The sequence below is a fragment of the Strigops habroptila genome, chromosome 2 (genome assembly GCF_004027225.2).
Source record: "Strigops habroptila isolate Jane chromosome 2, bStrHab1.2.pri, whole genome shotgun sequence".
In the NCBI taxonomy this organism is placed as follows: domain Eukaryota; kingdom Metazoa; phylum Chordata; class Aves; order Psittaciformes; family Psittacidae; genus Strigops; species Strigops habroptila.
In genome coordinates, this window is record NC_044278.2 from 54,746,670 (window position 1) to 54,761,551 (window position 14,882).

The 14,882-nt window shown below is 42.9% G+C and overlaps 2 protein-coding genes across 11 annotated transcripts in view; one reads left to right on the forward strand and one right to left on the reverse strand.

Annotated features, from left to right (window-relative positions):
- Positions 1-1,673, forward strand: part of PPP2R3B (protein phosphatase 2 regulatory subunit B''beta) — a 49,601-nt gene extending 47,928 nt beyond the window's left edge. For both annotated transcript variants that reach the window (XM_030477340.1, XM_030477341.1), the window contains one exon: positions 491-1,673. In XM_030477340.1, the coding sequence (XP_030333200.1) occupies positions 491-635 (145 nt within the window). In that variant the 3' untranslated portion in view covers positions 636-1,673. The remainder of the gene's footprint in view (positions 1-490) is intronic.
- Positions 1,674-3,115: 1,442 nt separating this feature from the next.
- Positions 3,116-14,882, reverse strand: part of LOC115603814 (cohesin subunit SA-2-like) — a 60,285-nt gene continuing 48,518 nt past the window's right edge. For 5 of the 9 annotated variants that reach the window (XM_030476161.1, XM_030476160.1, XM_030476167.1 and 2 more), the window contains 7 exons: positions 13,967-14,068; positions 12,476-12,630; positions 12,228-12,356; positions 8,089-8,279; positions 6,747-6,921; positions 5,617-5,756; positions 3,116-4,143 (listed from right to left, as the gene is read on the reverse strand). In XM_030476161.1, coding sequence (XP_030332021.1) covers positions 5,618-5,756; positions 6,747-6,921; positions 8,089-8,279; positions 12,228-12,356; positions 12,476-12,630; positions 13,967-14,068 — 891 coding nt within the window. In that variant the 3' untranslated portion in view covers positions 3,116-4,143; position 5,617. Of the gene's footprint in view, positions 4,144-5,616; positions 5,757-6,746; positions 6,922-8,088; positions 8,280-10,801; positions 11,241-12,227; positions 12,357-12,475; positions 12,631-13,966; positions 14,069-14,882 lie in introns of those variants that run through there. The other 4 variants (XM_030476164.1, XM_030476165.1, XM_030476169.1 and 1 more) reach the window with 4 other exon arrangements.

Genomic DNA, 14,882 nt, shown 5'->3' on the forward strand with positions numbered 1-14,882 from the left:
GCTTTTTATTTAGTTCCTTTCTGCATCCCTTGTTGGGTTTGATGTGTAAGCCATAGCTTAACTCTTGACCCTTCGCACAGATGGATAAAAGCTCTCATCCCGGTGTTCTTCAAGTTTTGCTGCTTTGTTTCTTGGGGCATAGATTGTGATGCTGCTTGTCTCCAGGAACTACCACTTTGTAATTGGCCAAAGCATTTCAAGTATCATGCACACAACCATATGGAAGATGTGTTCAAGGCCAGGCGGGATGGGGCTTCAGAGCAAAACTTATTATGAGCACTCTAAGTTTCTGTGTTGTACCAAAACTTCCTTAAAATCCCTTCCCGTACTGCAAGGGTTGCAATGCCTGCCTGAGCTGAAGTGACTGCTTGACAATCCAGTGCGAATTTTTTATCTTCTTCCTGCAGGTGCCTTGTCACTGTTCTGACTTTTAGGCAGTTCCTGACACAGGCAGACTCCTTCATTTTCTTTTTTCTTTGCCTGCTCCCAGGTATGAAGCAGAACTGAGTCCTGCAGACCATCAGAAGGCCAATGTCCTCAAGTATCAAATGGAAAAAAGACCGTTTTTTGACATGCCTTCCCATCTGGCTGATGTAGACTTGGATGACTACGACTACGAAGAGGACTTTGAGTAGCAGTCACTCAGGGTCAGCACATGCAGAAGAGAAGGGACAGTCTGCAGCGGGTCTGCTACATGCCTGTATGTTCCAGTGGGGTTTGTTGCCAGGGAGTCAGCTTAGTTTTGTGCTAAAAATATTTAATCACTACACTACCTTTTAAATAAAAGAAGCGCATTTGTATGGAATGATGAAATTTTTTTTATTTATTCAATAGTCTATAGTTTGTAAAATAGATTAAAAATATTTATTTACAGATGTTGCGTAATTCCTTTTGGAAAGATAACAATATTTGACTTTAGAGACAAGTAGTCTACTGTTTTTAAGAGAACCGTGTAACTCTTCTCAAAGTTGGTGTGGTGCACTGGCCATCTCCATCCCGCTCCTGTCCCTGCATGGGAGGTGAGGAGACCATTGCCACCAGGCCTGCCCTGCAGGTGACCCTGGGGCTTTTGCGCCTCGGCAAGGAGGAGGCAGGATTGTGAGCGTGTGGCTCGACTCCCGCTTACAAGCAGGGTCTGACCTGACAAACTGAGCATCTTGGTGCATGACAAGGAGAGCGAACGCCTCAGACACAAGTTGCTTCTATTCTCTGTATAGTCCTTGTTTACCCCAACTCTAATTCTGCTTGCCCTTTTAAACTTCAGTCTTTTCATTGATGTTCATTACGAAAGGATTATTTAATGATGAAGTCTGTTTCATACTTGATCCAAAATGAGTGTGTTCATTCATGGAGAAGGAACCAATTTTTTAAAAATCCTTTGTATAAATGTTACTTGATCAGTGATGTGCACTAATTTGTTGTGGGCATTCAGCGCTTTTGTCTGTCCCCCCCCTTCAGTTGTTTGCTATTGACACATTCCATGGATCTTCATCAGTGTCACAGCAGCTTGAAATTGTTGCCTCACTCTTACTGTTAAACAACAGATTTTGTTGGGGAAAAAAATTAAAAAAATGTACAAAAAGATGTAAGTTATTTTTTGGTTGCAGTGTAGATTTGTTGAAATGTTTAAAAATCATGTTTGTATTTTCAAATAAAGATTTTCATACATGTAATTTAACGGCTCTAGTTATTATGTTGTCCTGCATACAATTAACTTCTTACTGTTTAAGAAATATTTAAGACACGAAGGGTTACATGTATGCAGTTGGCTGGAAAATTACACCAGGCTACATATTCCTCACCCAAAAGACTGGTGCTGAGCAGCTGGACGTGGCACAGACATCTGCTCCACTCAACTCATCACGTTGTCTCATGTAGACACTTACAAACCTGGTGTCTTAAATAATGAAACTCATCGCTAATGTCTGTTGGTGAACCTTACCAAGGGAAAATCATAGAATCAACTAGGTCAGAAATGACCTCTAAAATCATCAAGTCCAACCATTACCCCAGGACTGTCAAGACCAACACTAAACAATGTCACTAAACTCGAGATACTTTTAACACCGTGAGAAAGATTCTTAAAAAGAAAACCAGGGGTGATTATTCCAATTTTGATGACAACTTGTCAATGTCAAATCTCTCCAGGGTTGGTCAAGTACTTTTCACTGCTTGCCTGTGGTTTGGGGTTTTTAAACAGTAAAGTCACAGACAGCATTTGTGTTAAGCTCTGTTCCCCAAGGTGTGTGGGAAAGGGGGACCAACTGCTTCCTAGAAGCTGATCTTGAACTTCTGTTGTTGTTGTGGAGGTGGGGGGCTGCTGCTCTTCCTTACTTGAAACCCTTGAGCTGGACCTCCCCTGCTGAAAAATGGGCTTCTAAAGGAGCATTGTACAGCCTCATCTGACAGTGACACTTCTCTGTTGCACAGAGCTGCACTGCAGGGTAGGTCTCTGTTGCAGAGCCTCTAGCTGCTGTTGTGTTTAACAAAGGGGCTGTTAAATCCTGCTCTCTCTTATATTTGTGATAACCAAGCTCTCTTTTTTCCTACAGCATATCCACAGACCAGACCCAGTGAAACAAATCATAATGTTACTATAGAAGTGCCTCCCCCAGAAGGGTAATTCTCATCCCTCGTCTTTAGTTACAAGAATTAAGGCATCTGCGTGTTTGATGTGTCCGCAGGTATAACTGTGTGCTTAGTCCAGCTGTATTCTGCCCACCTGTAAGTGCTCAGGCCTCAATCCACAGATTAAGATGGGGAAGGGAAACATCACTATCAAAGTCCTGGTTTGGGGCAGTGGGAGGGAATCACAGGGGAACAGAACAAGCTGATCTGGGTGAGGATCAGCACCCTGTTGTGCAGTGCCACCTCTCCCTGATGTTCACCTACAGCATGCTTAACTAACTGTGCAAAATTAACCCTAATGGTTTTACCATCACCACTTCAGGACCACTGATAACCACCAGGAGCAATTCATGGCTTTCACTCCCATGTCCATGGGAGCTCCCATCTCAGTCGTCTTAGTAACAGGGCACAGCGGAAGGCCTGTAGCACTGCTGCTGTTCTTCCTCCAGACTCAGTGTGGGAACAGAACTGGCACATTCAGTACTAATGGCTTGCAATAGTTCTGTCATTTATTTTACACAGTTACAATCCAAATATATATATATATAAAAAAAAAAAGACAAGACATAAAGCCGATGGGATTAATGCAATGTACAATTCCATGAAGTGGTGACAAAGGGGCAGTGAAAGCAGCCAGCACTCCCCAGCCTACTGCCTCTGAAACACACTTGAGTGAAGATCATTGGCAAATTCCCACTGGAAAAACTCCTTTCAAAGGACCGTATTTACAGACTATTTACATTGTCTTTTCAGGCTTTATATTTTCCAAGTAAATACCATGTGGTCACTCTGTATGAAGGATTTCTTCCAGAGGAAAATACTTGGTCAACTGGCCTGCTGTTTCTTTCTTAATTCCTTAGAAGCCTTGATGCAAATCTCTCCCAAATGACTGGGAACATGTCCCAGTCTCCACAGACCACCACCACCACCACCACTGGAATTTAGAAATACTTTCAGGTGATTTGATCCAGGTTTTCCATTGCACAAGCAGGAAATGGCACAGACAGCTCACCTGCTGTCACCCAGCAGGTCATGGTGCTCACAGCGGGCAGGCTCCTTTCTTCCCAGCATCGGGTAGAAGGAAACAAGTAGATGTCCATCCTGGTTATCTCAAATGGCAAAGAATCCATTGTCAGAACGCTGCCCCTGCGCTGGTTTGAGCGAGTTTGCCTCACCTAGTTTACACAGCCCTTGACTCAATACCCTGCTTCTAATCCTTAGGTTGGGAGTTTCTCCAGGGCAGCATCAAGGACCGAGATGCAGCTTGAGCAGTGAATGATGTTCATAACACCTGCAACCTTATAGGCACAATAGCCACATGAAGAAACCAACCACAGTGCCAGCACCAACTTCTGAGGGGAGCCTACAGGCAGGGGTTTGGCTTGACATGTTGCTTGTTGACATGCTGCTGCCTTGGTCGATGCCATCACAACCCCATTTTCAGTTAAACAATTTGCAGAAAGAAATGGTAGCGTGTTCTCCACTCCCATTTATCCTCTCAGTGTCTTAACTGTCCTATATCAGAAGAAAAAAGAAGATTAAGCCAGTCTCATACTATGAATTAAAAATCACATAAGAGAACATAAGGAATCAAAGCCTGCAGCATCAAACCTCCTGGCAGCTTGGCCAGAGCAAGCTCTTGGAAAGCACTATGTTTGGCTTCCACAAATGGGAAGAAGCATTTCTATACCACAAGGCACCCAGAAAAGGCATTAGAGGGAAAGGCCACATACTAGATAAGTAGTGCATTTTTTGCATGGCTCCAATCTCAGTCCATGGATTAAAATTCTTTTATTATCTCTCTTCAATAGGAGCTGCTCCAAGCACATGGTCCAAAGAAACACTCTACATCTTAACAGGCATAAGTTTTTCCTTCTAGTCTTCTTTTAAAAACCCCACCCTTCCTTCAAATATGAAAAGGAACCATTTGCTCAACTTCACAGGAGAAACTCATTTACAAACTTGAAACTCAGACAAGGTCCTCGAATAGTGGCTGTTATATCCCAGCTAACCAGAGCCACTGGAAACCAAGGGGTTGCTGACTCAGGGCAAAACCTGTCTGCGAGACACTGAGTGCACATTCCCTGAGAAGTTCAGATATCAAGGGGACATCCAGGAGAGAAACCTGTAGGAACCGCTCAGCCCCTTGCAGTGGCTGACACAGCAAACCCTTAGAGGATGGGAGGGCTCTGAGTAGCTGCAGCTCAGGAAACTTCAGGGCCTCTTTCCCCCCCGCCTCCCTTTCGCCATAGTCACTGCTGCCAGATCCCTGGTGTACAACACCCCATTTCAGTCCCTGCAGCCCACTGGCCCAAAGGGAAGCTGCAAGTATCCATTCCAGGGCTGAGCTCAGACTCAGGCAGACAGCTGCAGTCTTGCCAAACTTTTCTCTGATCCCAAAGGCAATCGGTGCCCACCAGACAACCCCCAGGCTGTGCTGGCTGCCGCTCCAAGCCCATAAGGTTCCATGTGCTTCCCGTCAACTCCTCAGCTGGTTTGGGGACAATTTAATCTCCCCAACAGCCTTGACTGGAAAAGGGCAAGAAACAAGGGAGGCTCCAGCAAGAGCCCTGGGCTGACCAGTGATCAGACACATTCCAAGTCCTTCAATCTAAAGAGCACAATGCAAACACCATTTCTGGAGCAGACATTGCCTGCAGGCCATGCAGCAGTGCCACCTCTGCAATGTGTCAGTAGCACGAAGCAACTGCAGCAAATGGCTCTTCATGAAGAAACTTCACAGTATGGGAAAAAAGGAAACCAGATCTTCCTCTTAATGCATCCTAGCTGGTGCTCGGTGTACTGAAGGATGTCTAGATGCTACCATAAGAAATAGTAAATTAAAATGCAGATCAAGCTAAAGAAGGAGACTACAGCTGCAGCTGGAAAGAGAAGAAGGAAAAACCCCTTTTCTCAGCCCCAAAGGGGCCATAAAAGAGCTAGCTGCTAGATGGGTACTCATAAGATTCTGAACTCACATTCACCCACCTCAACTACAGCTGTCCTCAGAGCTGCAAAAACGAGCCAGAATTACCTGGTCTGCACCAACCACATCAACATCGACATCTTCAGCTGTGTCCTCTGCTTGAACCTCCTCTGAGACCTCTTCTGTCTTAATCTTATCTTTGCTGAGGGGAAAAAAAAAAGCCAAGTCTTGAGAAACTTCCTAACAGAGGCTGTGCATTGCACAAGTGTGCTTAAGGCAGAGCAGTTCACATCTGAAGATCTGCTGCTGAGATGATACCCACGTTAAGGTAGCCCAAAGTTTCCGGCCCAGTATTCCCCAAGTATGGAAGAGGTCATGCTCTGAGGAATTTCAAATAAAGCAGTTCAGAAACAAACCATTCATTTAAACAGGGGCTACCTTCATGTTTAATACCTTCATGTTTACTATGTTTTTGTTCTATTTTACTTGTACTCACCAGGTCCATTCAACAAGTGTTCCAAAAACTGGAAAAGCATGCGTCTTTCTGGGATTTGTGTTTCATCTTGTAACCTAATATGGGAAATGGCACCTAACACCTCAATAAGTGAACGGTATTAAAGGAAAATATCCCAATTGAGCACTCTGAGTACTTTACAGAGATCAAAAGTAGACTCCAGACTCCCTACTTATGCAATACCTCTCTTTCATCCAAGTTCTGTGGGGTTTTAACTGCATGCAGACATGCACCTCTCTAAAAGAAAGTCACCGGTTACGTAGTGTTACCAGCAGATATGCAGAGACAAAAATCCTCTTTCATTTCCAGAGATGGAGAAAACACTCATTGTCCAGCTGCAGTGAACAGCCAGGGGGTAACCAACACCACAGCCCTCTAATCAGGGCCAGAGACACGAGAATGGGACAGGGAACCTTCCTCCTTCCTTGCCTTTTTTCCTTCACGCTCAATATTTATCCAAAGCGGCACAGAAGCCCTGGGGGACAATCAGGCTAAAGCAGCAAATGTAGATACTGAACTGAAGAAACAAAAATCCCGACCTGTCTGTGGGACACAGCCCACAAGACAGACAGGAGGGCACACACCCTGGAAGCGTTACAAAAAACAGAAGCAGAGGTGGATAGAGAGACCCCAAGTGTCAGTACAAGTGAAGGAGCTTGTAAGACATAACACTCTCACCAGCATCTTCCACGCAGTCCTCCTGGACAAAGGAATGTCAAGTGTTCCTGCAAGTGCATCTCTTGAGATTTCAGCCTCTTCCTACTCTTGCCTGCCGCACAGGCAAGCTGGGAAGCACACTGCGGTTCTGGAGCTTTCCTTGTGGCTTCAGTCTGGCCGGTTTCAGGCAAAGACCCTGTAACAGACAGTGAAGAGGCTCGTTCTTCAGCCTCACCCTCAGAGGGCTCAAGATGGACCTTTCCAACATGTTCCCCACAGCAGTGAAGCAATGGGGCCAGGCTCAAAGGGAGACCTGGAGCAAAGCATTTGTTTATTGAAGGAGCCAGCTAAAAGCCACATAAAAGATAAACCATATATTTTGCCCACTGGTCATTTTTGCAATCTAGAGTTATGATCTTGGCCCTGGTCCATAAGTGCTATCACTATTGGTGGGTCTATATAACCCTCCAGAAAAGAGGGCCTTTGAGACACAAAGGAACAAGTCTGATGAAGGCAAGTCACTGAAAAGAAAATTTCTGAGAAAGGATGAGAAAGAAGCTAACGGATGCTCTGGGAAAACTGCCCTTCCTCCACACACAACTGCACATGTCCACAGGACTTCGCATTTTTACTGGCATTTGTTTCCATAATGGCTTTATAGCATTTAAGCAAGTCCCTTCACACCCATGCAGTGAATACCCCATTATGGACTGGAAGTCCATGAGGGCTGCTAAAGCCTGGATGCAGCTCACCTAACTGTAACCCTTTAAGTTAGGCGTATAATTTTACAGGTTCCCTAGAAATTCAAGGACCCTAGCAGATGATTTGGCTCAGATCATCTGGGCTAATGTTCTGAATCAACTTCTAGAAATACCTCTCCTGTCTCAATTATCTACAGGGCATAAAGCAACAATGCCCTTAACAATTGAAAGCAATGAACCAAGCCTCAACAGCACAGACAAATGCCAGAGCTCAGTACAGAGCAGAATTCATCCAGAACAGATTGGCCTGAGAGGTTGTGGCTGCCCCATCCAAGGAAGTGTTCAAGGCCAGGCTGGACAGGGCTTTGGCCTAGTGGCAGAGGTTTGGAACTAGATGGTCTATAAGGTTCCTTCTAGCCCAAATCATTCCGTGATTCTATGATTATCTGAATTTGGCTCACTCAAAGTCTCCAGACCAACCTGACTACTATTGAGTGATGACGAGGCCTTTAACAGCAACAAAGCTGAAGGCAAAAACCACAGTTCAATCTGGAAAGTCCACAACGTCCAGCACACTACAGCACTGCTAATGCAAAGCATGAAGTGTATTTTAGCTGGGACAGCACAAATACAGCTAGTCCAGAACAGGGAAGCTTTCATACCATTAGACAATTTCCTTTTAAAAGAAGATGTCTTAGATGTGCCCACAGGGGACCACTCTCCTGAACTGCCAAGCACAGAGCTCTCGTCATCTTCATTTGCCAATAACGAGTTTCTGTACCAAATCAACGGCTGCCATTCGTCTCCTCTGCAAGGCAGTGGTTCTGCTACATACCTCTGTAAGTAAGCATACCTGGAGGAAACCAAAAACAAGCATAAGAAAACTCAGTATCTTTCCCCTCAATATCTAGGGAAGTTATTGCTAGAAAGGCATTTTCCCTCTGCTCTCCAAAGGTGCAGACAGAACTGTCAGAGAAAAAGAAAGGGCATCTCTTTTCTCAGAAATATCTGACATCTTTGAAATATCTGAATACTTAAAATGCAAATGCCTTCAAAGCTAAAAGGGTGCTTGAATTTAAGCATTAGAAGCAACACTAGATCCACAGGAATCACAGAATTACATCAGTCACCAGAAAGAATTGCCTATGCAGGAAAAGTCGCTGTCAGTTGCTGCTGCCAAGAGCAGTCTGAACACAGCAGAACTCTGTAAGGACGCACCCCTTGTCCTGGTGGCCCTTTTCTGCTTCATGGACTGCAACACAAAGGAGATCCCAGATGAGACATGCTCCTTGTGGTTCAACAGGACAGCACGTCAGGAAATGGGAGATTTATGCCATGAGTGCCTGTTTTGTCAAAACTAAAAACAAGAACAACCAATTAAACCACTTTTCTATAATATCATCTCAAATTCAATCCAGTTCTCTCAGGTTCCAAATAAAATGTCAAGTGTCTGCAAGATGCAGTTAACAGTTCTGCAGTTACAACACACAGGATGTGGGAAACACTGGTTCAAATCCCTGTTCTGCCTGATTCAATCTATCTGGAGACTTGACACTGGGCCCCCCTGAACCCCAGGTGAAGCCATCACCTCCTCTGCAGCAGAGAGGTCTCCTTCAGACATTCTTCTTGAAAAACAGGACATTTCTGACCCATTCCTACTTCATAACAATAAGAAAACCAAAGTCTGACTCAGGATTAGAAACTGGATGTTCACTACATTTCAGCTACAGCTCATCACTTTAAAATCAAGCCCAGTGTTGTTAAAACGGACCCCACCTTCGCAAATACCAGAAGTGACAGTTTTTAACGCCAGCCTGTGGCATATATTATTCTTTCTTTGATTAGGAGTGTGGCCTGGAAAGTATCAGACATTTCATTCGCTTTGCAAAACAAGAAAACTGGTGCTAGGAGGAGGTTAGGGTAAGCACCGACTCCGAAACAATTAGAGCCCTGGACTCTGGGGAGCCCAGGGATCAAGCAACCCTGGTAATGGAATTTGTTGGTTTCAAACAAGCATGAATTATAATTACATTTTTAGGATCTAATCCAACTGCTATCAATGTCAATGGAAAGACTCCTACTGATTCAGGAATCAGGCCCCTCATGCTGCTTGTTATTCAATAATTCACTTCTTGTGTGCATTTTGTGGCACAGAGCAATTGACAAGTCCGATATTTTACTGCTACAGCCTGGGCAATTACAGGGGAGGAGGTTAAAATCCATATACTTTGATGGTGTTGAAATATACTCCTTTCTAACAAATGCCCATATTCTGTATCTCATCTGTTACAGGTACTTTCACATATGTTAACATACAGACTTGGACATCAATCCTATGATTAATAATAAAAATGAAAATAACCAGATGTTTATTTGTAAAAGTTCATGTTGACCTAAAACATTCCATCCAGTAATTTATGATGGAGCTAAAGCTAAATATTTCTAAGAGGAAATATAATCTCCAGCCCCTGCAAGGCATTTTAGGCCTCCCAGAATAGAAACTGTTACTCTAGAAACATAGTCTGAATGTACTTGTGGATAAAATTGCAATTTCCCCCCTTGTGAATTTTATTGTTTCCCATTTGTTCCCAGCAGCAAGGGGAAGGTCCAAAGCATTAAGAACTGAAGCCAAAGTGCATTCCTTGCTAGGTTCTGTATTTCCCACAAAAGTTTTCAATGAAGAAACCTACCTGAATGTATCTAATACATTCAGGAATATACTTCTGGAATATATCCTCTGGTAAAGAAGTTAAATATAGCCCTAGGAAAAAATTATCAGGGTTTAACTTTAAATCTGCCTACTTCAATGATGAAATATTTTCCTCTTGTTTAATTAAAAGTTACTCCTTGGAGGTAAATGAAATGACAAAGTTATTCAAGCATGGATTAACAGAAATCTACTTATTGCACAAGTGTCGCCACACAGATTATAACAGCTCTTTAAAATGCAGACAACATGGACAGAGTTGCACAGAAACTGTACAAAACAGGGCCTGGAGCACCTCCCCAGTGAGGACAGGCTGAGAGAGTTGGGGTTGTTCCAGGAGAGAAGGCTCTGGGGACACGTTATTGCAGCCTTCCAGTACCTAAGGGAGGCCTACAAGAAATCTGGAGAGGGACTTTTTACAAGGGCATGCAGTGACAGAACAAGGGGAAATGGCTTTATACCCAAAGAGAGGAGATTTAGATTAGACATTAGGAAGTTCTTCACTGTGAGGGTAGTGAGGCACTGGCACAGGTTGCCCAGAGAAGCTGTGGCTGCCCCATCCCTGGCAGTGTTCAAGGCCAGGTTGGATGGGGCTTTGAGCAACCTGGTCTAGTGGAAGGTGTCCCTGCCCATGGCAGGGGGTTTGGAAATAGATGATCTTTAACATCCCTTCCAACCCAAACCATTCTGTGATTCTGCGGTTCTGTGAAAACCAATTCTAGGCATACATCTCAAAGATCCTCTCTGAGAGGAATTCAAGAATGTAAAGGGAAGTTATCACTACCCATAGATTATCTATATCAGATTTACCAGGGATTGCAATTAGTATATGATGTCAAATACTCTTCTTCTGTATTCTGCATTTTGGGTTTGAATTAATTTTTCAAAATACACTGTCTGGGTAGCAGGCAATTGCTAATAAATTGTGTTTGTCATGTAAAGTAACAGGAAAGTAGATGTTTTACCAGTCTTGACCATTGTTATATAAAAACTGCTTGATGATACTCATGGAAGTTATCCTCCAATTTTAGACAAAGTGACACAGGAGCAAACAAGTTACATAGGGCTCAGCAAGACATCATGGCAGGTTGGGGGGTTTTTTCATTTCTGAAATGAAATGAAAAATGATGACTTCTTCTCCAAAGTGGAATTTTTCTTGTCAGTTACTGGAGTGATTTGCTCAGAAATTCAAACAGGCAGATTGTCTTAATGTTTCATCTTACATTCCCATGTCTTCCAATATGCTCTCAGGAAAATAGAAATACCAGTTACATATTTTGTAATAGTTTTTTACAGTGTCTGTAAATAGCAGACTGAAGTGCAGAGATCCAGATCCAAAAGAAGCAGCACTGACTAAGGAAGTAATGACAAAGGACAAACAGAAAGAAGAACATTACTTCCTTCTAAAAAATGACTGGAGTTGAGGCAGGTGAAGAAGAGAATAAGAGACATAATCATATATCTCTCCACGCAGATGCATAATTCCCAATGATGCCAAAATAAGGCTATCATTCTTATATTACTAAATGTAAATATTTAAAACTCTGTACAACATATGCCCAACTAAATCAGGGCATACTCTCCCATAAATAGTAAATTCTTGAACTTAAATGTCCGCATAATGAATAGTGTCATGTGTATTTCTATTCCAAATACATTCCATGGAACTCACATAATTGAGCTTGGAAGCTGTGGAATTATGTCATTACAAAATAATGATTTGGGCACTATTTTCCTCCATCTTTTCCGCTTTCCTTTTCTGTTCAGGAAAGCATTCCTGCCACTCCAGTAGCCAGTCAAGTTGCAAATCTCTTCCACCAAATTAACATTGTCTTTCCTATAGAAGAATTGCCATACGTGGCCACAATTACATCTAGAAATTATCTAGAATGCAAACTGCATGTACAATCTGAAATAACTACTACTGCAAAACTCAACAAGTGTCTCAAGCTAACAGCCTCAGGGGCAGATTGATTTCAAAGGTTCTCTGAAAAGCCCTCGAGCAACTTCTGCAACACTGAAGGTCAAGTGTCCCATGTACAGGGATACACAAAACAGAAACTGTGTATGACAATGTACAAGAACTTAACTTACACTAGTCTTTTGTCTGGCTTTAGCAGCTTGTTGGAAAATTCACTGATGATTAACAGAAAGCTCAAGTTAGGAGGCAAGCATTTTCCATCTACTCCATTAGCTCCTTGAAAAGCAAATTCAATCCCTTCCCTATTGGAATAAAAGAAAAAAAAAGGGGTGGGGGAAAAGAAAAACAGAGTAATAAAACAGACAAACAGACAACAAACAAAGCAATGACAGTGGACAGAGTGATGTTACATGGCACATACTTGTGTATCATGGCTACAGATTCTCTAGATTTCACTTGGTCCCAGCCAAACGTTAGTGAAAAGCGACGAGCAAGTTCTTTCATGTTTGTGAAGGAAGCAGAGGAGAAGTCCACGCTGCCACTGCTGTCGTGGCTTTCTGCATGTGCCTGAAACAGCTGCAAAAGAAGTCTCAGATAAGCAACCATACGTAATCCTACAGGCAAACAAAGCACTAGGAGGACAGAGACACGCACAGCGAGCAAGAAGACTTGGCTTCCACAGACAGAAGCCTTACAAAAGAGCAGGTAAGTCATGTGCTTTAGAAGTACACAAGTGGAGTAAGAAGGAACTAACCCAAATGACACTGTTGTGCTAAGAGGCATAAATCAAAAAAGAAAACTAAAAAATATTGTGCATAGACAGAGAACCAATTCCTGAAGATGATGGCTCCGCTGACCCCATCTCCTGCTGGGACTTCTGAATCAAGCCCCAGAGGCCTAATTTGCCCGGGAAGCTTTCGAAATATCAGAATGCAAATATAAAGCATCAAGTTTGGCAGCAGCGTAGTCCAATTTCTTTAGAGTGAAACTAGGTCAAAAGCATGTTTCAAACCCAATTAACTATGTTTTGGGGCTTTTTTCCTAACAGAACACAGGGAGGTAGCTTGTTCTCTTCAACCTGTTAACTTTCAAGGTCAAGCAAAGGCCAAAAAGGGCCTGTTGTCTATGTGATACCTAAACACAAAGTCCTGACTATGTCAGCAGAATATATGTAGCCAAATGCTGCTTAGCCTCATCTAAGCTCAGATTTCAGGGGCTAGTTCACAGATCTAAGCCCCTGGCAATGTGTGTGAAATGAGCAAAGCTCATGTGTCAATACCCCCTGCAAGGATCCTGCTCTGTGGCTTACAGCACGACTCCAAGCTAGAAGCAGCTCCGGTCATGGGCAGAGCTGGCAAAAGCAGCTGCTAAAATAGCTAACTGGCCTCATCAGTCAGCAGCTGCAAGCCCCAGCAACTGAGACCCTTCAGAAGAGCCGCAACCCACTTTCTTCCAGAAAAAATACTGCAGATATGGGGGGATTAGAGCTGGCCAGCCACAGATACATTTGTGGTTCCTCAAATTGAATAGGAATTGAGTTAGTCTGTAAAATACAGACTATAGTGTATTTTACTGTATACTGTAAAATATCCTTAACCTTTCTTAAGAGACACCTACCATATCCCAAGAAACACTTCATAACTGCACATCAGTCCTAACACACCATTTGAAGGTTAAAACCAAGACAAAAAAAATCATGCACAAAATTACATTTTAAAACAAATGTAATGATTTGAAAGGAGCTTTGATGCAAAACCAACATATACATAAAAAGTACAGGCAAGGAAAACTATTTCTTCCACTAGTTTGGGGGGTTTTTTAATGAATTTGAATAATTATGGCAAGGTAAGTAAAAAAATCGAGTAGGAGTACAGCTGTCATTAAGAGCCCCTAGCTTTAATCTTAACCTTACCTGCTGCAGACAGAGAATCAGTGTCTTGGCACTCTGAATTTTGTTATTGTGTCTCATCTTGCTTAAAGTTTCTTTAATTATGTCTCCAAAATCATTGTAGGTCTATTAACAGCAACAGAACAAATGAAATTATCATTCCCCTTCTTTAGCACTGGGAGTACACAAACCACGACTGTGTTCACGTGACAGAAGTTCACGGAACACTCCCAATATCAGAACACTCAAGCTAAAAGATGAAAACTGGACTTCTTCTATTCTTTCATATGTAAAGCAGTGATATGCTCCTTTAAGAGAATGCGAGGATTAAAGTTACACTGAAATTGTTAAATATTTATTATAACAAAAGAACAAAGCCTCCTCAGGAGAGAAATAGAGTGTTTTCTGTATTTAACCAGTGCTTGCCTTGGGCCCAGTGAAGAACAAGATCCATATTCGGGTATTTCCAAACTCCTATTAGTTGACTCAAGGAAACTGTCCACCTGTGCTCTTCTTGGCCCTCCTGAAACCCACTTCAGAGTGGCTGAAGCTCTACCAGTTGTCTAAACACCAGCACTCATGTGAAAGCTAGGCCATCTGCGTATGGACTGGGTGAGCTGTATGAAACTGACTGCTTCAGTGTAGGAATCTCTATAGTTAAAATACTCTCCTAGCCATAAACTGCTTCTCTGCAGTGGCCTCTCTGGAGAAGCTGAGGAGCAGATGTGCAGACAGACATACCTCTACTTAATTTTCAATGACTTTGCCTGCAGTGAGGTACCTTTGCAGAGCAAAGTGGAGAGATTTGGCCTGCTCTTGCTTGATTTTATAGCCCTTTTGTGATTATGCAAGGATTCTGAGCCAGAAGACTATTAACCCGACATCTTTCACAAACACTGGAGTCACTTTGAAAAACTAAAATGCACTGATAAGCAAAGCA